The 23,956-nt window shown below is 43.2% G+C and overlaps 1 protein-coding gene across 2 annotated transcripts in view; it reads left to right on the top strand.

Annotated features, from left to right (window-relative positions):
• The first annotated feature begins 4,408 nt into the window (after positions 1 to 4,408).
• Positions 4,409 to 23,956, top strand: part of dscaml1 (Down syndrome cell adhesion molecule like 1) — a 104,870-nt gene continuing 85,322 nt past the window's right edge. Inside the window, exons 1-3 of one of the 2 annotated variants that reach the window (XM_019887705.1) lie at positions 4,409 to 4,767; positions 15,906 to 16,226; positions 23,314 to 23,460. In XM_019887705.1, the coding sequence (XP_019743264.1) occupies positions 4,725 to 4,767; positions 15,906 to 16,226; positions 23,314 to 23,460 (511 nt within the window). In that variant the 5' untranslated portion in view covers positions 4,409 to 4,724. The remainder of the gene's footprint in view (positions 4,768 to 15,905; positions 16,227 to 23,313; positions 23,461 to 23,956) is intronic. The other variant, XM_019887704.1, reaches the window with a different exon arrangement.

The following is a 23,956-nucleotide window of genomic DNA, read 5'->3' as shown; positions in this document are numbered from 1 at the left end:
AAAATCCCATGCTGCGATTTGGAATCTGTGCATTCACATATTCATGGAGTTTTTAATAATAGTTTTGGAAAATCTTTTAAATTGTTTATCTTCTTTTTCTTTCTGGAGGAGCTAAACCCTTTATTTATTTATTTTTTGTGGAAACGCTTATTAGTGGTTTAACCTATCCTATCGTCAGCTAATAGTGGGGGGTCCACTGTGTTGCCCTTTGTGGACCTGTGCTCCATTATTATGTGGAATAAAATAAAAATACTGGATGGGAAGAACTAACATTTTGCCTTCCCATTTACCAGTTGGTTCCCTGAGGCTTCATCGGATGGTCAGCTGCTTTCCATCCGGGCTTCAAGTGAGGTAAGCATGAAAAGACATTTAGTGTTGATAACATCGCTAGGCAAACACAAGCACGCGCGCGCGCGCGCGCGCACACACACACGACACTGGACAGGTATGAGAGCGCTGAAGGCCGAGTCTTCCCAGAGCCATTTAGACTGACAGCTGTACTGACAGCACAGACAAAAACAATATCAGAGCGAGTGTAGGGAAACAAAAACCTTCAGGCCTTCTGCTGGAAAGCAAAAACATGTCAGGAAAATCCTCCTTGAACAGCTGAATTTTATTTGTGGTTAATCAGAGACACTTTGTTTTGTGACAGCCACATCCCCATTTGTAAGAGTGTGCTTACCTTCCTGCAACCACATTGTCTCAGTTGTTTACTTTTAATTCCCCTTTTCGAAAAGATTAGTTTTCTATTGTGATATAAAGGTTATAGGTCACAGTAACGGTCTAAAAAGTTTTGATTTTCTCTCAAAAAAATTTGACATTTCAACAGGTTGTGTTGACATTTTAGATCCTCTCCCTTCCTCTCTCCACACACACGCACACACGCGCGCGCGGACACACACACACACACACACACACGCAAACTTGCACGAAAAATACAAAATTATATGCCAGAATAGCTGTTGGCTGATAATATTTTGAAATCATTGGGTACTGATGTTGTTTGTGCAGTAAACACATTCCCCCAAAATGTTACTATTGGGTTGATAACTGAGTTGCCTTCATCATTGTAGCTTTACAACAGTAACTCAACTTTTCCTCATTGTCGTTGTGGTGTTGTGTGTGCCCTTGAGTATGTGTGTATGCTGGAGGTCAGCCGGTAAGGCGTGTCAAAGCGTGGGAAAGCGATAAGATCTGAGCAGTGTGGCTGAGGATAGCAGCTTTGCCCTCAGCCAAAATCCACAACGTCTTCCCTCCACACCTGCCCGCTCTTCCTCCTGCTGTCCCTCCATGTCTCTCACTCTTTTTGCCACGCTAACAGGCCTGAATGATGATGATGTCGGTTTCAAAATTGACGAACGGCTTTGGTTTGACTGTCCACATGGATGACGTGTATATATATATATGGACGAAAACCGAGGTTTGACTATATATATATATATATATATATATATATACATCTCCATCCATCCATTCATTCCTTTTCTGATCCGCTTATCCTCGCAAGAGGCCGGATACACTCTGGTGTGACATGCTTACGCCAAAAGCGTCACGCATGCTGGCTTCAAGCTTCGCCCTCGCCGCCCGTTAATGCGCTGCAGCAAAGTGTGCCATTCATATTTGCCTAATGTGGAGCCTCATTCAAAGGCGGTGCCATGCAGGTTTGGCCATAAGAGGCTTTTTGCAGCTCATTGCTTCCCTCTCGACACAAACATTGGCTTAGTGGGTTTGTAACATGGCACATTGACACATTTTAAAGCGTCACATGGCCGTCATACGCCTGTCGTTCCCAACCATGCGATGACTTTGTAAGGTGTCACGCAGGCACCCCGTGTGCCCCTTTTCCCCAATTCTGACCTTGTTGAGGTGTCTGTGGGCGGTGCGTGCATTGATCCTGTCAACATTAGCGCTAATATGATCCTAGCGTGTTGTCGGGGCCTGAGGGGAAGCACTGATTGTCTGAACATTAACATCCACATTAACTTGTCTCATCACGCTCGTGTCTTACCAACCTTGCCCTCCTCAAACAACATTTTCCCCCTCCCCTCTTCTTCTATCTGCATCCCTATCTCTAGGCAACTGGTGATGGCGCCACTGATGGGGATGAGTCATTTTTTATTTTTTATTTTTTGGGTGTAAACCCATTCTGGGCACCGACACTCCTCATTGACACTTACTGGAGCTGCTTGCCTTTTGCCAGGCCTTATGTCAGGCCCTATGATGATCACTGTCTGACAGAGAGGATACAACCTGCTTGGTGCTGTCAGGCCCGCTAACATCAGCCTTCTGACCAGCATGCTGCCTCTCGCAGCTCTGGCAGCACACACTCTGCCTCCCTGCAGGGCGCAGTTGAGGGCGTTGTCAATGAGCGAGGGAAGGAAAGCGCATGATACTCTTGACATCTTAGGTGGCTCTCGAATTTGTAAACAAGCGCGTCCGCCTCGCTCACCTCAAACCTGGAGGCGTTTCCTATTTTCAAAGGAGAGCACTTTTCTCCAGTAGCCTGGAGAAGGGAGATTTTTTTAAAATTTTATTTGAAATGGTTTGATTCAGGAGGATATATTTGTCAAATAAAAGCTTGTATTGTCATATACAGAGGTGGGAGAAAGTTGCACACACTCGAAAAAATGATCGGATTTAATTTGATTTTGTCAAGTGGCTGCACAGAATAGCATCATCTGGATTTCGATGCATTTTTTAAAAGTTGATCTACAGTCTACCGGTAATTTACCTGGGGCCAAATGATTTTATTTCATGGAACCATTCGATGAAATAACATTGAGTAAATTCAACACATCATTTTTTTCAGTGTACAGTATGTGCATGTAACATGTTAATCTTCATCATGAAGTTTCAAGCAAATCCCAAGTCAGGCCTGTCACATACTGAGCGACATGGCCGAAGGCGACTGAACCGTCATATCGTCATAATGGTGAAAAAAAAAAAGTTAGCGATTCACACCTCCACACCTGGTGAATGACCCTCACACACAATAACAAACTTGCTGCAATGCAAACAACATTTTGAAGTCCCACATATATTCCTTAATTTTTTTATTTTTTCATTGAACAACAAACATCCTGCTGCAATTGTCAAGAAAGAAGCAGATTCCGTGAAATAAAGGAGAGTGTGTGGATATTTAAGTGTCTTGCCAATGACCACCCCATTCATTGACAGCACTTGTTTGTTTAGGCATCAGAGGTTCTCCATACTTTGAATTTTAGACACAGGTGCACATGAAATGAGAAATAGACTATAGAATTGCAATGAGGGAGAGAGAGAGAGAGAGAGAGAGAGAGAGAGAGAGAGAGAGAGAGAGAGAGAGAGATGTCACTCTCAGGTTAACTGGTCATGCAGTCATCTCTGCTTTCTTGGTCAAGTGTTGGCGCGCTGCGTTTGGCAGTTGAATGGTGCTGAAAACGCACACACTTGTCCAGCTGATCCTGCCAAACCGTCTCATACTCAGTCTGAACATTTTGTTTGTCTTGAAACAAAATGGGCACGCTGGCTAATGGGTCACTGAGACTCTGCATGCACTATTTTAATTCAGGCAACAAAATGAAACGGTAGTGGCTTTATTTGATTTGCTTAATTTAGCGCATGTAACAGGGTTGATCAAACCCGATACAAATTGCAGTGGCTGACTTTACATTTTTAAATAATCGTGTATGAAGGGCAGGTGTAAACTGGCATCGGTGGGTGTCACAATGACTGCATTACTGTGGCGCAGAGAAAACAAAATGAGAATCATCTTGGAAAATGTGTTTTTTTTCCACTCATGAAAATATTGAAATGCCAGAAACAAAAAGTATTGCAACATATGATGTTCAGTGCTTCTTGTGAAATGAATGTGGCAGCTGAAGAAATAAACCCCCTTTGTGAGTCCTGACCATCCATCCATCCATTTTCTGATCCGCTTATCCTCACACGGGTTGCTGGGGGTGGGGGGGGGGTTGCTGGAGCCTCGCCTAGTCTCCTCTCGGGACAATTGAGAGTGTTCCATTAACCTGCCATGCATGTTTTTGGAATGTGGGAGGAAACCGGAGTACCCGGAGAAAAGCCACGCATGCAAATTCCACACTGGTGCTAACCAGTCAACCACTGGGCCACCCAAGTCATGACCAAAAACACTTAATGAAAGCACGTTATTTTTTTTATTTTAAAAAAATATATTTTTTTCTTGTGAGTTTAAAATAACAAGCGTGCAGTCCACCTGCTCTGGAACGGGTATCAGCAGCTCCTGAGTTCCATTAACGCACAATCTAGCGCCGTAGAGAGAAAAAAAAAATTGAGAATGTGACTATTGTAAAGAGACAGCAACAACGTCTAAGTGATTTCATTGCTAGAAGTCACAGTTCATGGTACTGAGGCGTGCGTCAAGTGCATGCGCGTAATGCAGCTTTTGATGCGTTCCATCCGCGATGCGCGCGTCTGTTTCGCCACTTCTTGGTTAGGACACGCGGGGGTGTGGCGACGCGCTCCGTCCCGGTAAGGGGAGGAGAGAACGGGCGGCAGAGGCGGTACTTTCCCCGCGGTTGGTTTCGCGGTATCGGAGAGTGTGCGGGACCAGGGCTGGAAACACCTGCCCGGGGAAGCATCAAGCCAAGAAAGCAGTCCAGTCCAGCACGGAGCCTCGCCCGCCTGGCAGACCTGCTGAGCCGTGCGCTCTTCTTTCGGAGGGGAGCTGCACCACATTCCTGTGAACTATAACTGCTTTGAATGGCATGTGGCTTGTAACTTTACTTCTGCTGTATTCTTTGCAAGAAGGTAGGCCATGGAAATGGATTGTGTCTCTGCACGCTGCATCATTTCTATGCATGCCGAAGTTGTCCGAGCCCGTTGAAAATGTGATCACTTTGATAATTGGTGCTAATTTTCTTCCATCGGACAGAACACGACAAAACACAAACTATTTGGGGGATAGACTGCCAACTTTCTTGATGTTTTGTGACATGGGTGCTCGGGCGCCTCTTGCAGCCTTTCGGGTGACATTGATTTTTTTTCTGGAGGATATGAAGACAAGATGGTGAGGGAAGCGAGTTTAGACCGCAAAAATCAATATGCACTTCGTTTGCAGGAGTGCGTAAAGTGACCAAGTGGCGCCCATCAAAAAGCGCATCTTGTTCATTTGGATGGCAAAAGACAATGAAGATTTGCATTTTTTTTTTTTTTTTTTGCCTGGTGAAGAGGGTAACGTGAATATGGAGGCTGCGAATAAGTAGGGGGAGGCTGATAAGGATCGCCCGGAGGGCGCACGGTTTGATTGTCCAACCGTGCTCCACTCTGCGATCAGATTTTGGGTGTTTACGCATGAGAGCTCAAATGATTTAATGTCCCCCCCCCCCCCCAACTTCTTTTAAAATAAATCTTATCTTTAGGGAGAAGAGTGGGAGAATAGGTCGGGGTGCTGCTTGAGAAATTCTTTTCGACATTAAAACGTCATTTGAACACTTCTTTTCAATGCAAGAAAGTGCAAAATGATGCGTAAAAGCCGTGTTTGTGCTTGCGTCCTCGCAAGAACAACGTAGGAGGTCATTGCGTTTTGATGCGAGATGAGTGACTGATTCCAAAGGAGAAAGGAATCATTTTTGGAGATAATTTGCTCAGTGAGAGACTTTGAAGACGTTTTTTTGTTCACATTGTATTTATTTATTTTTTTTACGAACAAGCAAACATGAATATAGGAGTGAGTTTAATGCAGATGCAGTCTTTATCTGCCCTGCACTAATTATTCATCCTCCATTTTCTCTGGCTCCAGATTCCACTGATTGGCTTCGCTCTAAATGCCGCAGATGGGCGCTTCATGCTTCTTGCTCGTCTTTAAAATCAAAAATGTAATTTTCAAGTGAACGTGTAGGGCCCTGGAGGCGTATGAGCTCTTGAAAAAAAAAGGACTCACACGTTTAATCTTATACACTCAATTGTCTTTATGCACACCTCGCATTTGATTGCGCAAAATGTCAAATGACATATGAAAAAAAAATCTAATTCGTTGGTGCTGCCTAAAGAATAGCGTGTGTATAACGCGTGTTTTGAGGTTCAGGTCCTCATCCGTGGCCTTGGCAGTGCCCTCTACCACGCAGGCGTCACTGTTGTTTGTTTCTTTTCATTGGATTACAAGGTGTGTTTGGATCATACACATTGTACATCAACTCCGTCCCGTGAGATGTATATCGTGCGTGTACGTGTGTGTGTGTGTGTGTGTGTGTGTGTGTGTGTGTGTGTGGGTGTGTGTGTGTGTGTGTGTGTGCGCGCGCGCGCGCGTGCGTGCGAACCAAGGCTGGGGGCGTCAAACAGCCACTGGAGTGGAAAGACTGCCTGAGATGGGCGAGATGGAGATAACGCAGCGGGGAAACAAACTTCCATGTCCGTTTTTTTTTTCCCAACGCCATGTTCCACTCGTTTTGCACGATTCCACTTCCTCCATGATCACGGATGCATTCTTTGCACGTGTTGTTTTCTGTTTGATGAACTTAATCACGAGGAGCAAGGGTAGATCTATTAATTCATGCATCAGTACAGTACTGCGTATTTTCTTGCCGAGCCGCGCCTAGGGAATGACACACAATTTTCTGCTTGCCTCTTCATTGAAAATGTGCCTCTTTTTTAAACATTGTCTAAATTCAATATTTGTTTTGAACATAGCTACATCAATGCATGTGCAAGCATACGTTCATCTTTTTAGAATTATATTTAGGCACTTAAGGGGTGCATGCGTTTGGGCCTGGCAGGCCACACTGTAGAGCCTTAATTTTACATTCAAGTTGTTCATGTTAAAGTGCACTTACAATAAAAAAACACTCTGCCCAGTGTATTCTGTGGCAGCTTATAAAAACAACAATTTGGAATAAAACGGCCTCCTGTGATGAAGTGTGCTCGTGTAATGTGTGGAGGCTTATGCATGGGGGGGGGGGTAGCTGCACTTTGCCATAATTATTTCATCAATTGACACGATTCCGGTTCTCTCCAGTTTCACTCAATAGGCCTTGTGGAGTAATCTACGTTCTTTGTTTTTCAATGTATTGATCTTTTTATTGCATTTTGGAAGCTGTATTTTATTCTACATTTGTCTCACACAATTTGAGCTTGTTTATAGCACATCCATCTTGTTAAAAACATTTCTCATTCCCTCCTTAGATTCGCGCATGCGGGTCCAAAGTGGACCTGCCGTGTTTTCCGCGCATGCGTGTTCACATGCGGAATTTGAAAACACTTAGTTGCAGATGAGTCACAGTGGCGGCCTGCAAATGAGGCTCGACTGTATTTGACAATGGCCGCTTATAGTGACTTGCCATTGTAAGTAGTTTGTATCTTGGATTTCAACATAACAAAAACAAACTTCACTATTACTAGGAGATTGGAAATGAATTCATGCCATGACATGATACATTACACACGATGTCACACGAGAACGTGACATTACAAAGGTCCATTGTATCGCTCCTGCTTCTGCGGCTGCCGGCTTCACCTCAGGAGAGAGAGAGAGAGAGAGACAGAGGGAGAGACAGAGGGAGAGAGGGAGAGACAGAGGGAGAGCGGGAGAGAGAGAGAGAGAGAGAGAGAGATGTCACTCTCAGGTTAACTGGTCACGCAGTCATCTCTGCTTTCTTAGTCAAGTGTTGGCGCGCTGCATTTGGCAGTTGAATGGTGCTGAAAACGCACACACTTGTCCAGCTGACCCTGCCAAACCGTCTCATACTCAGTCTGAACATTTTGTTTGTCTTGAAACAAAATGGACACGCTGGCTAATGGGTCACTGAGATTCTGCATTCATTTTATTTCAGGCAACAAAATAAAATGGTAGTGGATTTATTTAATTAGCTTAATTTTGCACATGTAATAGGATTTATCAAACCCGATTCAAATTGTAGTGGCTGATTTTACATTTTTAAATAATCGTGGACGAAGGACAGGTGTCACTATGACTGCGTTACTGTGGTGCAGAGAACACAAAACGAGAATGATCTTGGAAAATGGATCTTTTCCACTCATGAAAACATTGTTAAAATGCCAGAAACAAAAATTATCGCAAGATCTCGGATTCTTATTTTCGCGGTGTAACTCAGCGGGTTATACCGGATGTTGGAGGGCTGCGCCGCTTTGGGAGTGGACACTGTCGCCTTCAAATTAATTTGAATGTCCTGTTTTTGAATAAAGGTTTTGAAAACTTTTATTTTTATTTTTTATCTGATTCATCAGTTAATCGGCAAAATAAAATGCATGCAGCCTTATTTCCGTTTGTGGCGGAACAAGAATCATCATCGTATTTTTTATGCGTCAAAACAGGCAGGTTTGAATTGCACTCATTTGCCATTACCTCTGGCTCAACAGAATCGGAATCAGGTCTAACGTCATGAATTTTTGTAAAATTCATGAAATTGAATGTATGTATTTGATGTGCTGCAGTAGAGTTTCAGTGCCTTGCTCAAGGCACGACAGCAGCGGGTCCTGAAGCAGGATCTTCCCGATGTCAGGCAGTGTTAACCACCTGGCCTGGGCGGCCTTGCTCGTATCTTCCCAAGTGTAACAGGTTGTATCCCCTCCACGAGAGATTGACACATCTTGACAAACATCTCACAATCATGCCACCTCTCCTGTTCCGCTCACCGTGAAAGCGATTTATGACCGCGTCCCAGACAGAGCTCTGGGGGAATAAAAACAAAACAAAAAAAAAAACGACCCCCCCTCCAAGGATATACACCTCTATAAATCCAACATTCATTTTAGCGGCAGGAATCATACCTTTGAAGTGGGAGTTGTGAAGTTTTTAAATATGGAACCGGCTGCCTAATGTTTTACTGACACTGCATAAAGTGTTTACAGGGCTTGTTTACCACCCCGTGTGTGTGTGTGTGTGTGTGTGTGTGTGTGTGTGTGTGTGTGTGTGTGTGTGTGTGTGTGTGTGTGTGCGCGCATCCATATTACATCTTGCCATGAAGGGAAATGGCACAAAGTGAGAAATAATTTCCAGCATTGCCACCCAACCCTAATACATAGCTATATCTGGAGCCATTGTGTTGTCACTGAGCACCTCAGCCCCACTTTTTAAGACACACACTTATTTATTTCTATTTTTTGTCCTTGTTTTCTTGTATAACTTAAATGCTTTTGCCGTCATTCCGCTTGGATGCAACTTTTGTACACTTTTATAACAAGCTTCACCATAGAGGAAACTGACTTTCTTGTACGTGTGCATTCTAAATGTACTTCTTCTACTTTTGTATATATGCATAAAGTCAATTAAGAGTGAGGAGGAGGGATTTATTGCTGTTTTTCAGTGCACGTGATCAATCTCACTGCGTGTGTGTGTGTGTGTGTGTGTGTGTGTGTGTGTGTGTGTGTGTGTGTGTGTGTGTGTGTGTGTGTGTGTGCGTGTGCTAGTGCGTGTGCGTGTGCGTGTATGAATGTAGATGAGACAGAAAAGGCTGCATTATGCATAACGGCCAAGCAAAGGCAATATCCTTGCTTCTCCAGCATACATATTCATCGTCCATTTTCACTGCAAAAACAGAAGCTGAAAAGTGCACATATGTTTGAGCTCACAGAATTGTACAAAGAAAAGAAAAAGAAGTCAAAAAGAAAAATGAAGGTTAAAAGAAAATATAGTGCTCAAGGCTCACCCAGCGGGTACTTCACATCCAAACAAGTCTGACCTTCTTGATTGTAATCACAGGATCCGTGCTTGACGAAAACAATTAAAATACAGTTCACGAATGCGCTTGAGGCCGAGCGGCATTGAAGCAGGAATGTGTCACTAACCGGGTTGCTTGATAAGAAATGTTCACCGAAATTACGATTATCCTGAAAAACTGTTAAAAAGACGGCAAACTTTCTAAACCTTATCTTTTTCTGAGAGACATTTACACTACATGCATAAAAAGTATCGAGAGACTCGTATTCATCAACTAATGAGTCAACCAAGCTAGAAAGTATTTTTGGGGAGTTTTGTAGGCGACGCTAAGGTGGGGGCGGTACGGTGGTCAACTGATTAGCCCTACAAATCAAGTAAGAAAGACACACAGGTCACTGTCGCGACCCACGGTTTGAAAAAAGGAGGCATGATTTCATGTCTGACCCGAACTCTAATTCGCCATTCTGATTTAATGAGATTTTTTTTGTTCTTGTTGAAAGTTTACTGCGAGGGGACACGTGGTTTATGTTGTCGTTATGTTGGCCCTTTCCCTGGAGGCCGTAAATGTGCGGGGGGGGGGGGGGGGGGGGGGGGGGGGGCTCTCTTTCGTGTGTTCGAGTGTACGTGAACTCACTGACCTGGATTCATAGCGGACGACAAAGCCATTAGCTTTGCCCATCATAAGCCGTTGCCCTTTCGTTTAAGCTTCTCGTTTCTCTATTTTGGGATATTTTGGACGACATCACCGGATGGTTGATGGTTTGTTTAGATTTGAACAGATTATGGCGTTTGAAAGCATATCATGTCCAAGTGCAGCGACTGAACAAATCTGAGGGAGTTTATCTCGTTTGAAAAATGAATTACATGTCCGCCTTCATCGCCGGGTTACGTTGTGTCAGTCATAAAATTCAGGGAGAAGCAGGTCATTCCTGTCATCTCTTAAATGTTGCCTCTGTGTTGCCACATTAGATTCTTTTAACCTCCAAATGGGCCTGGTCATACATAGACAAAAAAAAAGTCAGGTAAAATAGTTTATTTCAATTCAATGTCCTTTTGAATGTTATTTATTCTTGATTTGGGCGGCACAGAGGGGGAGCGGATAGCACATCCACATCACTGAGATTGAGGTTTATAATGGGGGCTGCGGCCTTCCTTTATGGAGTCTGCATGGCCTCCCATGCTTGTGCGGGTTTTTCGGCAGGTACTCCTGCTTCCTTCCAAATTGAACTGGTAATGAGTAACATGTTCAGTAACATTTGGGATCAGTTTTGCAAGCGTCACGTCAACTTGATGCATCGCCGACACCGCATTGTTCTCACTTGTCTATGCGTCCAACCTACTATAACGCCTCCCTGTAATTAAATAACCCATTTTTAATACATCAGAAAACAATTAGATGTAAAATTGTATGTTTTATGCATGTGTTATTTTATTCTTTTCAATAAAGCAATTACCAGTACACAATTAAATTAGATAAATTAACACCATTTTCAAAACATGAATAAATAGTCTCTTAAATCGGCTGGGTCAAAAGTCACCTCAATTCAGGGAAATAGTTAACCCAATGCTGGGTTATCTATATCCAGTACATTGGGTCGAGGATTTTACCCCAAAAGGGGCAAAAACTACCTATATGGATGAGTTAAAGCTACTAATACCAGGTGACCAATGTAGCTGTGCTTGAAAATAATGCAAATTTATTACGAGTGTTTTCAAAGAACGTTAAATTAAATGTACTTCAACGTCAGTACATAACCAGCACACAACCAATCTGCTCAAACACAGGTAGCCGGTGAGTGGCAAACAACAGGTGGAAAACAACTTAGCATTTTTACTGTGTGCATTTTCATTAACCAATTTTAGGTTTAAAAAAAAAAAAAAAAAAAAAAAAAAAAAAAAGAACACACTCCTAAGTGTGTTGTAGTGCTCTCCGTGGTGCTGAAGATGAAGCTCAACTAGATTACCTGACATGGATTTAAACGGCGGGATGGTTTGAACTTGAATCGCCATTTTTGAGCGCAAAATATCTGCTCGGTTTTCAGCAGGTGGCGGAGAAACGATGACGCTCGCCTGCTTACCTGCCCGTGCGCTCGGACTTTGGCGCGTTCACTTTCTCACGCGTTATCCATCACAGCTTCACCGTCCAGGCGGATCCCAGTGTTTGTTTGTCACATCCCAACACCTTTGACGAGCGTGGGCCTCGACCCAACAAGTCTCTTGTGTCCCATCAACCATTTCCCGTTCCGCTTGACACCAGCGCACGCATCAGGCGTGGGAAGGCCGGACACGCGCCTCCAGTGATTACAGACTGGATAGACTTTGTGTGCGGCAAATGTGTAAAAGGAGATTATGTGGGTTTAGTACTCTGCGTCTGGCATACAAATTCATCACTGTCGGTAGCACGGCGGAATATAGCAAGTGTAGATTTGTCAAGGGAGGATAAATGGTGACAAATACAAAAGCAACCTCATGACGCTTTATATGTTGCCCCGCATCTGTGTGATTTGTTTTTTTTTTCCTGATGCTGTTCACTCATTTGATTCACTGTGGGAATGCTCAGAGGTACCTTGCGCGTACATCGGAGCCCACGTGCGGAATACATCGATGGTATTTTAGGATGGCTGTGATAGATTGAATGAAGTGTATTAACCAGGAGTATATTGTTGAACATGTTGACATGTTTAAGTGAATTTTATTATGTTGTCTGGGTCCAGATGAAAACCTTGAAGTGAAGCCTTCTTCCTATGGTGCAGACATGATACCAGTTGATGTCCTCAGCTTTTAACCACAGGTAGAAAAGTATAACGGTATGTTTCCATACGGTTCCATGAAAATCAGTTCAGTGAAAATGTGGCTTTTACTCAAAACATTACCTTGTACGTTACATTGCACTTCATCGATGAAAACAATTACCTTATTTTCCGCACTAAAAGGCGCGCCTAAAAGCCTTCCATTTTCTTAAAAGCTCACGGCGCGCCTTAAAATCCGATGCGCCTTGTGTATGGTCATTACGGTAATATTTCGACCCCAAAATGGCTCCTTCCTTGAGACATGATGACAACGCAGAGTTCAAACTTAAGGCGATCGGTTACACAGTTGAACACGGAAATAGAGCAGCGGCAAGAGAGTTCAGCGTTAACGAGTCACTGTTATAACTTGCTGTTGGTTAAGTGAACAGTGTTGCTGCTTTATTAAAGACGTTTTACTGACATCTGATCGTTCTGCTGGCGTTTCCTTGAGCGTAGCTCCATCTAGTGGATGCGTTGTAGGTTGCATCTTATAATGTATGAGAGAAATTACAAAATAGGCCATTCATTGAAGGCGCGCCCCATAATCCAGTGCGCCTTTTAGTGTGGAAAATACGGTAGCTTTCGGATTTCAGTCATAGTGACTTTGGTTTTTGATGTGAGAAATGGAAGTCCAATGGGTGTAAGAAGTCCACACACCTGTGCTGAAGAGGATGTTTTATTATTTCACTTGTTTAGTTGGTCATGATCTCTGTTCTGTTGACTTTGTTTTGATGAGATTGATTTCTGTTTCATGTTTTCCCCGCGTCCCTTTCTTCGGGTCTTATTTTGCTCGTTAGGGTTTTGGTGACAGCTCTTCTCGTCAGCTCGGTCCCTTGTGTCAACCTGTCAGCTTCCAGCCACGTGTGTTGTCCACGCTTACCTTGTTGTCTTGTCACATTACTTGTTTTTAGTTCCCTGGTTTCTTTCGTTCTTTGTCGGTTCAGTTTTTCTGTCGCTGTCATTGTCTGTGATGTTTCCCCAAGTCTTGTCTAATCTTCTTTTGTGCCGAGTTTATTCCCAATTTTGGTTTGTTACTTCGAATGTTGTTTTTCCGCCTTTTATTAAGACGATATTTTTGATTATTCCAAACTTTCCTACACTTGGGTCATCCACACTCCACCATGCAAACTTGCAGCAGTTGCAGTTTTACTTTCCCCCCCTCAAAAAGTTTGGGTAAAAAAAACAAAAAAAACTCGCAGTTGAATTTATAGGTCACTCAAATGTTGGTCTCATTTTGTCTACCACAAAAACCTGGCATTTACACAGCGGGATGTAGATCTTTTAATATCCACCGTTTTAAGAGACAGTCTGGGTGGCTAATGGCGAAACTTACAAAACAACGTAATACGAGTTGTCACGGGTTCTTTAACTACACGCTTCAAACAGTGGATACAGGAAGTCATGGATAATCTTTTGAAATCAAATTAAATTCGAGTGTCGCGATGTCACAATTGTCATCAAATGTAAATACAAGGTTATCATCGCAGAGTGACAGTAGGATGTGCGGAACATACATCTCTTGTCCCAAAACCATTCATCCGACTTCTTGCTATCAAGATCTGCAGCCTTTCGCTGGTTATTAATGACACCCTTTGATGGTGACGCGCTTTAGAAATTAGCACCTAAATGACATGATATAGTCTTTTCAATCTCCATTGATGCCTTTTAGCCAGCACCCTATTCTCTCCCGAGACATTGAGTATGAAAGAGAGAGCGCTAATCCAGGCATTGTTGTCACAAACCAGGAAAAAGGGATTAATTCGGTATCATGGTTTGGAGAGGAGAATTCTCTGGCTCAAGATGAGGTCCCGCCGTCTTGTTCTGGCCCCCAGCCAAGCTTAGCTCAGCACTTCTTTGGTTTCCTCTGCAAGCCCCCCCAATCTCACACACACACGCACACACACACACACACACACACACACACATTTTCCACAATCGTCCATTTTATCCCCACGAAATACAAAACTCTGTCACAAGTGCATCTTGAAGTCGGCAACAAATGGTGGCTGGTGGATGGCGACGCTTAATTTGTCCTATAATAGCATTTTACGATCACACATGTCTCTTCGATCTGTTTCCGTTGTAACGTTGCTTGGTTCATGGCCAGTTTTCAGGAAGCAGATTTCCATTGGGCTACCCTAAGATACTGACTGTTAAAGAAATGCGAAGGAACGAGACCCTGTAAATGAAGGCGGTTTGGCACAAATGTGGATGTGGATGCCTCTGGATATTAGATCTGTATATGCCCTGAAAAGAGTGTGAAAGGTCCAGTGCATTTTTAATGCTTGCTTTGTGGATCCCAGTCGCTTGTTTATACTTGGCCATTGTTGAATTTCCGCTGGCGGATGAGGGAATGTATTCACATCTTTAAAAAAATGGCACCCGTGGGACCTTTAAGTGGGTACACCCACAATGGATGAGAACAAATATTAAAAAAAATAAAATAAAAAATATTTGTATTCAGAGTGGCAGCAATCCAACAATATTTGTGTTATTGTTGACTAGTTTTGCAGTAGTGTCGTAGTTGGCATGCTCTACAATAGATCCAATACATCCATAATGGACGGCAATTTTATTTTTCTTTTGCGGTTGACTTTGAAAATTGAATATCCTTTAAATATCCGGTGTGGATTCATTTTCGTTTTGAACACAAAGACGAGAAAGTGAAATTTGCCAGACATCTTATTGTCTGCAAGTGTGGCTTGAAATACAAATTCTTTGCACTACTGCATTCCTTGTAAAGTGGTTGTCATTCCAGATATTTTCAGTGGGATTTTTCCGGCCACTGGTCATTTTTATTTTATGAATCTTTTTTTTTCATTTTATTGTGCGGTTTATGTAATATCTGAACTTTATAAACAAATAGAGAAAAGACTCCAAAAAGTTGCCATGATTTGATGTAATGTTAAGGAAAAATACTATACCAGGATAGATTTTTGGATCATTTTTGGAACATAAAATATAACATTTTTGTCGATATCGCAGACCCCAAGTCAGGTTTATACAACTGGTCCAAAATGTTTGTGTTGAATAGCTGATTTGAAATAAATTATGTCCTTCAATACACACAAAATGCAGTTTTTGCTGACAAACAAACTGTGAAGAACTCCGAGCCAAAAAGCTTAGTAGGGACAATGCTGTGCGTTATCTGTTCCACCCTTTGTTTGCAGCCATGTGCAACTTACATTTTAAAATAAATGTTATCCCTTCAAGGAAAGTAATCCAACAAAAAAAAAAAAAAAAGATTTTAGAATCAAGCAGTGCACTATTAAAAGCCCATTGAACTACAACCACAACAACAAACAAATGAGATAAATATCTCTGACCTTGTTAATCAAAACCCAGTATTATTACCACAGGAGTACCGATCGCTCTATTATTGCGCTCTTTTCGTGTTTTTTTTTTTTTTTTTTCGACAGTCAATCAGACTTTGTTTCGTCCCTGCAAACTATCAACACACGTGTCTTTTTCTGTCACCCAAACAGTCAACAGTGAGGATGTTGTCTCTACGCGGCTGTACTTTGTGAACGCCTCCCTGCAGCGGGTGACCTTTTCCAGCTCCGTGGGGGTGTCCCTGCCCTGCCCTGCGGGCGGCGCCCCCCATGCCGTCCTGCGTTGGTACCTGGCCGCCGGAGACGACATTTACGACGTTCCCCACATCCGCCACGTGCACGCCAACGGCACCCTCCAGCTCTACCCCTTCTCTCCGTCCGCCTATAACAGCATCATCCACGACAACGAGTACTTCTGCACCGCTGAGAACCAGGCGGGAAAAATCCGGAGCCCCAGCATTCACATCAAATCAGGTAAAGGTGGATACTATAAATGATGACGTCAGTCATCATTTAAATGCCTTTTGAGGAGTTAACAAAGTCAAGTGTCTTTCCAATAGTTTGTTGTTTTCCTCTTGCCATTCATGATCACTGTCCCATTACCTGCTTTAGAAATACAAAGAAGTTCTAAATTGCCACCGCTAAACATCATCACTCGAAACTCCAAACACTTAAATCGACAGAAATTCTCACAAGATTTATCTATCGTTCCTTGCCGCCGATATATGAAGATTTTAAGTCTAGCGGCGCTTGAACAAGCCGAAGCTAGCAAGGCTAACTGCTATTCTCATCCCGCATCTTATTTTCATACTGCCAGACGCACACCAGTGTATAAAGACCGTATTGTCTTGTTGGTCGGATATTTTGTTGCCCCACAGAGTATAATAGTCCGGCAGATGAGCGAGTCAAAATCCTCTATAAATTTGCCGATTGAAAGACGAGATGCCAAAAAGATATGATTAGCGATAAGTCGACTTCAAGCTTGAAATGTCAATGCGGAGTGACAAAGTTGATAAGCACACACAATCGTTTCAACCGCCAATCCCTCCCCTCAAGAAATATTATTTACTATGAACTTGAAGTGAAGTTGCGTGAATGTAGTGTCTTTCCAGTCATTGCCCTCTGACTAAAATTGTGCTACATCCTTGGAAAAGCAATTATACTTACTTGCTCGACTTATTTTGACAATTTCATTCAGTGATGGCAAATGGTTGCAAAATACTGCATCATGACTCAGTTATAAAATCATAAGAGCACAGTCAGTCTCTATTGCTGCACGAATAGATGCATCAGGCAGTTCAACCTAAATATACAGTACTTTTACAGTTTTAATTCACCTTACATTCTGGTGCTTGGTGTCTTGGTGCCTTTTTGTCCCGATAGAAAACCTGGCATTGATCGACTGTAGCTTTGCCTTTTGCGCAGAACCCAGTCAAGCGGGTTGTTTGGAACTTTCCAATTTTGCAAAGTACAATGTGGCATCCCGTAATCAAATAATTCATTGCCATTACTGCCAGCATGTGGTGTGACATGGGAAAAAAAAAAACATTAAAAACAGGACCGCAGCAAATGGATTCAACACAACAAAATGATCAAAATGGGGGTCAGTCGCTTCTGTTCCTGCTCTGATTTGCTTGGTCAACCTGAACGTGGAAGGAAAGCCAAAAAATGATTTTGATAGGTTTTTACTACATGTAGTGGGGCATTACCAGGTGCATTCGACCAAGTAGACAGTAAGCAAAGGATAACAATGGAGGACATCCAGGATTTTTCATCTTGCGACTTATTAAAAAAAAGAAACAGAAGTGACGATTCTCAATCGAGCAATCAACTGCAATGTTGCCTATCGACACTTATTTGTTACTTTACCACATTGGTTAACACACCAGTGGAAGGATTCCAAAATCTGAAAAGGGTAACCTTCACAGCTTTTGATGACCGTCCAAAAATAATGTGTACCATAATGCTTTGTAAAATTAACTCAACTTTTGTGCTTGGTCTCAAACTGGGCGCTGCTGACCTGGCTGCACTTGCTGTCAAGGTCATAGCTAGAAAGGGAAGAAGGTGTTACTTTTCTCACACACACACACACACACACACACACACACACACACACACACACACACGCACACACACACGCACACAAACTCATGCCAGCATGCCTCCTGCCTCCCAGTTTCCCAGTCTCTCCATCTGTCCACCAACTGGAAAGTCCCTTAACTGCACACATACACACAAACACTGCTATACGCTCACAGAGAACCATTTTCGTCAAGCTGGCTCTTGGTATTTCGCTGCCAGCTCTTTGTCGGGGTGTTTTGGCAAGGACAGTTTCGAGAGTCAGCTGCAGACATGGAATGATGCGAGCACAATCATGGAAAGAAAAAGCCAAATAATTTGGAGCGTGTGGATGAATCCTGCCTGACGAGCTATTCATCACTGAGCCCTGCCACAAAAAGCACATGAGGTAAAAAACACGTCCCATTCGGCCCGCATGTTCCACCGGGAGGGGTGGCGGGGTGGTGTGCAGTCCCTCCTCATGTGACCTTCTCGCAAGTCTTCATTTTGGGGTGACCTTCGCCCGCCCAAATAAGTGCGACAATTAATCAATTCAACGCTGAGCTGAGCGCATCTCCACGGCTTCGTAAGCAAGGCCGGAGCACATGAGCGTGCACCTCATTACCTCCATGCACACACCGTGGGAGTGCTTTGGTGTGGCAGTCCAAACTGTGAAATTCTATACTTGCTATTTGCTGTATATAATCATTCACATAAATTTTAAAGTCATTTCAAAGTCGACAAAATGGTTCCTGAGCCCTACCTATCCAGTACATATTAAAGATTAGACATCAATCTTCTTTTAAAAAGAAAGTCTACACGCCCCATGTTAAAATGCCAGGTTTTTGTGGTTGTGATTTTGTGACTGACCATTAATATGACCTTCAACCTGTTCAACTAAATTGAAAAAAAAAAACAAAAAAAAAACCAAAACAGTGTGCTTTTGCCTACATTTTCGTAGTCACATCGAGAAGTCCGTACAGAGCTTCCACAGCTTCATTGTTGGAAGGTTGCAGTCAGAAAAAGTTTACAAAAGAATTTCTAAGGTATTCATTATTCAATGAAACACAGTGAAGGAATCATGTGCAAAAGAACCCGGCGTACCAACAAAAGAGATTCAGAAAACTGGTCAGGGAGGCTGCCAAAGAGGCCGGCAGCCACAATGAAGGAGCTGCAGGAATTTCTGACCAGTACTGGCTGTCTACTTCATATGAGCACAAGCTCTTGTCTGCCTCAGATGCCTGCCACTTAATCAGAGGCCCTTTTAATGTTGGTGTGCTGACTCCCATGTTACGTGAGTGTAGCCAACGGATGGGTCACCGTTACCGTGCTGAGCGGATCTCCGCCCTTTTGGCTGTGTTCGCCTCGTGGGTCTTTTCCAAAATGTAAGCACATGCCAAACACCTCGTTTTCCTTAAAGAGGATTAGGGAGGACATTTTTACAAACCGGAATCACTCGTCGGTGACGGAATTATCATAGTATGAGAGAGGACAAAATCTATTTCCGATTAGCGTGAAGATCCAGGAGATTAATCGTTGGTGTAACAGCCTCACAGACTCAGTAGCTTCTGGACGAAGGCAAGAACATCTGTGTTTTTACATGATATATCTAAAATACAGAAAGACTAAATCGTTGATGTACTTCATTTCAGCATTAACACAAACACACCCATAACGTTTACGCTTGAATTTGTCAATCCGATGCTTTTGAGCCAAGGTTTGTACACCGTACACCTTGCAATCACTAAGGACACCTGTTCGGCGAAATACCCCCTTTGTCCCGACCACAGACCTTCCCGAGTTGGGCTTGCTCAGGCCAAGACAGCAGGTGTTCATATCATTTTCCCTCTCCATCTGTCCTCCTTATCTCATATGTGGTTGATATCGATTTACTAATATAGTAAGCAGGAGCTAGAAGCCTGGAAATAAAACACACTGACAGTGCCTGCTTTCCTGTTCACTTCGTAAAAAAAAAAAAACAAAACAAAACAAAGAAAACCTGCACCCATTCGTCTGCACATGTCATTATAATTTCCCTTCTCTCTTTCCTGTGTTTTTGCTTCTGTCTTTATGAATAAGTAAATGCAGTATTTGGTTTCCCCAGCGTTAATTATTGAAGCGACAGTGATACAGGACTTGCCTCCCAGTGCGCTCCGTGCGCCAGAGCCATGTTTTAGCTCGTTCCTAGGCAACCGGGCCGCATATAGTCAGGCATCAGTGACATCCGAAGATTCTGCGGTGTGGTGCAATTTATTCACAAATCAGATGGGCTCCCATTTGCATCTTTGCGTTCGTTTCTGGAGAATATCACACCTTTGCAGCTGGTGTACAACAGCACTTTGGCATTCTGACAAAAAGAATAAAAAATATTCTCAAGAGATTTGAGACAGAGAGGGAGTCCGATCCTCAAGTTTCATTGACTCGTGGCTGTGGCGTCGTTGCACCAAAACATTTACAAGCTGTCAAGCTGATTTTAAACACTCTATGATGGGCTTCGGGGAGATTGGGAATTTTTCTTACCATTGACGAGTGGCAGCAGGGTCAATCAGAGAGTAAATAAATGATTGAAAGAACGGGCAGCCCAGGCTACTCAGTCGATCGGCGCTATTGATCGGCAGGTAGATGGTATCAGTGAAAGGCAGTGACAGCTTGAGATGAAGAGCTGGACTCGAGACTTGATTGCAATTATATGTCCTTTAGCTTTGAATTGTTTACAAACGAGGCATCATCTCACATTAGTTTTTCACGTGTCAGGCGACTTAAAGTGAAAGCGTGATCGTCCCTCCAGAGAATGTGTAAAGGTTGCGATTCATTTATGGCCAAAAAGTCCCATGTGCTCAAGTCAGAAAAGGCGTAGTTTGAGTTACCGTAAAATCGAGGCATTCCCTGTCAAATCTGACTTTTTGTGCATTCTCCAGTCAGCCTGCGATAAAGTGACCACTTGGTCCATGACACAAGGAAGGGTGGGCGCCGATGATATGCATAATCCCCCCGCCGCCAACACACACCCCCTTTTTTATTGATGGACCTTCAAACTTTATTTGTCATAAGCACAGTATCCTGAATACATTACTTTTTTGGATTTATTTTATACAGTGTAATAAAATAAAATAAAATATGCTCCCCTTCAAAGCATCACGGTGTGCATGCCCTGACTGGCCCATGACACCTCCGCTACATCTGGTCGTGCCATATTTGACGTGTGCTATATATTCTCCTGGATTTCGATCACCTTCACAAGTTTCAAGAAAACTTTGTGTTCCATGTTTAACCGCTAGCCTCAAATCCAAATAAGTTTTGGCTCTTAGGTGTGTACACACCAACTTGTTGGTGACGTGTGTTGAGTGTGTCAGAGGTCTGAATATGACAAGTACATATGGAAAGATGAAAGATTTATATGCAAATGGGAGACTATAGCCCTTAAAGTGCTGTTCAATGGTTTCCCGTAACACACGCTGGTCAATGCTGAGTCACATTGTAGTGTGGCTCCATTAGAAGTTTGCAGAAATGAGATTAAGCACCAAAAAGTAGATGAGGGTAAAAGTACGAGGCAAAAGGTTGAGTTACTTGGAGGCAAAAGACTCTCTAACATTTGGCAAGGACATTGCCTTTGGTTCCACTGAGTTCCAGTGACAGTGGCGGTTGGCATAAAGCATTATTAATGACCAAGGAAACTGGCCTTCAGGCTAGGCGTTAATTATATCACTAGAGAGCTGGGGGAGAGCGTGAACACATCGGAGGGCGGGGCCGCTCCCCGCATTGTACGGGTGTGTGTGTATGATTTGCATTGTTAAACCATTACTGTCCTCATTTTGGAGGGAGGCCGAGCTGGTTGAATAGCAGTGATAGATTGGGATGTCAGGAAGACTCGCCAGCATCAGCCTTTCTCGGGCCCATTTCATTTCTGTAATTGTGTTTTCTTCATTTTACACATTACTCATTCGACTCCTTTTTTTTGTCTCGTGTCGAAATTGTAGAGGGCAACATATCATTGACCCATTCTATGAATGGTAAGTTGGCCTTCATAGTTTGAATGATAGAAAACGGCGCTCATTTAGCGTCAAGCTAGCATCGACATGTCTGTCACTTAAGCAAAATGAGGAAAGCATCTATTCATTTTCTGTGCTGCTTCTCCTCATAAGGGTCAAGGGGGAGATGGAGTCTATCTTTGCTAACTTTTGTGCGAGAGGCAGGACAGACTGTGTGCCAGTAGAATAGCAATACACACAAAAATTATTCGACTCAATGGTGAGCTAATTGAATAACAGACCCAAGCGCTATTCATGTGCTCCTTGGCCGCTACCTGGTGCCTATGTGCACCATGTCGGTGCCTACTTATTTTGAGTCCTCAATGAACTAAACCCGCGTGTTTTTGGAATGTGGGAGGAAACCGCACAACCCAGACAAGCCCACCCAAGCACTGGGAGAACATGCAAACTCCACACATGGTCATAGATGAGATTTGAAGCTGGAACCTCACAACTGTGCGACAGACAGGCGAGCCACTATGTATCGCTGTGCTGCTGCAAAATAATTCATGCATTTTTTTCTACAGTGAACGAAATTTACCAACAAGTATTTGATCCAATCTCAGACATCTCTGAATGTGACTACGGAGATCATTTGGTTCGCTACAGGCTACTGTTTTCATCATTAAGCTGCGTCTTAATCACCGCCACCCTGGCGCCGACTCACCGCCCTACGCTCGCCATGCCATGTGCAGGCCGCATGTTTCTGATGCCTGGCGCCTGCATGTGACAGCCGCTGCGGCCACGAGCCGCGCCGCGCTCCCCCGCCGTCTCAAAGCATCTGCGCCGTTGTTCTTTGAAAGGCTAAAGGCCGCTCACTTTGCATCCCCTTCAACGCAGCTCCTAGTCAGTGCGCCTTACAATCAGAGCGACGTAGAGTTGGAGGACTTCAGACATGAAAGAGCAACAACACCAGCTTGTTTCTTTATTCGACCCGCCTGTGTATTTTTTTCTGTTAGAAAACAGCCCTGAACTGTGCTTTTGAAATTAATTTAAAAATATTTGGTTTTCTGAGCTGATATAAAATGATAACTGATCAAGTTGTTGTTTAGATGCAAAGAGACACATTTAAAATCTTGGATTCCAATAAGTGCCGAACGAAATTTCTTGTGATCTTGTGATTGATGATCGGTTCTCGTTTTGTTGCTGCTGTTGTTCAGCTTCAGTTCAGCTTCAAAAATCCTGATCATATGAAGCCGATAAAACTTTCTTTAAAATATCAATTTTGCTACTGGTAATCCTAGCGTAAAAAGTTAATTATTTGTTAGCCAAGTAAGATTTTCCTCGATCCACTACAGAATCTGCTCCTTTTAACAAATTGACTTTCATTGTTTATGAAATGCAGTATAACAATAAAGCTGCCTTGCCTTGCCTATATTGTACATGGTGAATTTCCTCACTGTTAGAATGATGAGATTTAATCGCTATGATCAAATTTAATAGCTATTCTGTACTCTTCCCGTATTTCACACTAGTGTTCCGGGAGCCATACACGGTCCGTGTGGCTGACCAGCGCTCCATGCGAGGTAATGTTGCTGTGTTCAAGTGCCTCATCCCCTCTGCTGTCCAAGAGTACGTCAGCGTGGTGTCCTGGGAGAAAGACACAGTGTCCATTGTCCCAGGTAAGGAGCTGATCCAGTCACTGTTACTGCATCGTCAGATTTTTTTTTGTAACTTTTGCTGAGTAAATGCTTGGTGTGTTTGATCAACATTCAAATGGCAGTGGAGTCAAACAGTTTTTATTCTCAGAGAAAAGGCTAGAGTTGGATCAGCAATTTCAAAATCGGATTTTCCATCAAACCCTGTCATGGAAATGAGGTGTTGACAGTCCTTGGCTGCTGTAATGAATTTCTCCTGTGTCACTGCTATATCCCGTGTTGTCAGAGTAAGAAGATGGAGAGGAGGATTTAAAAAATGAACCACTCCATCAAAAAGAAGATGAAATGGCCTTTGCCTGCCATGTTGCTGGCTTCTCACTTGCTCACGGACGCCGCTGTTGTTAATAGCCGTGTTCCGGGGATAAATCAGACTTTGGATGCATCCTGTGTGTGCGTGTGTGTGTGCGTGTGTGTGTGTGTGTGTGTGTGTGTGTGTGTGTGTGTGTGTGTGTGTGTGTGT

The sequence above is a fragment of the Hippocampus comes genome, unplaced genomic scaffold, assembly GCF_001891065.2.
Source record: "Hippocampus comes isolate QL1 unplaced genomic scaffold, H_comes_QL1_v1.1 scaffold6, whole genome shotgun sequence".
NCBI classification, from domain to species: Eukaryota; Metazoa; Chordata; class Actinopteri; order Syngnathiformes; family Syngnathidae; genus Hippocampus; species Hippocampus comes.
Note: the sequence above shows the minus strand (reverse complement) of the source record. Positions and strands in the feature narration are given on the sequence as shown.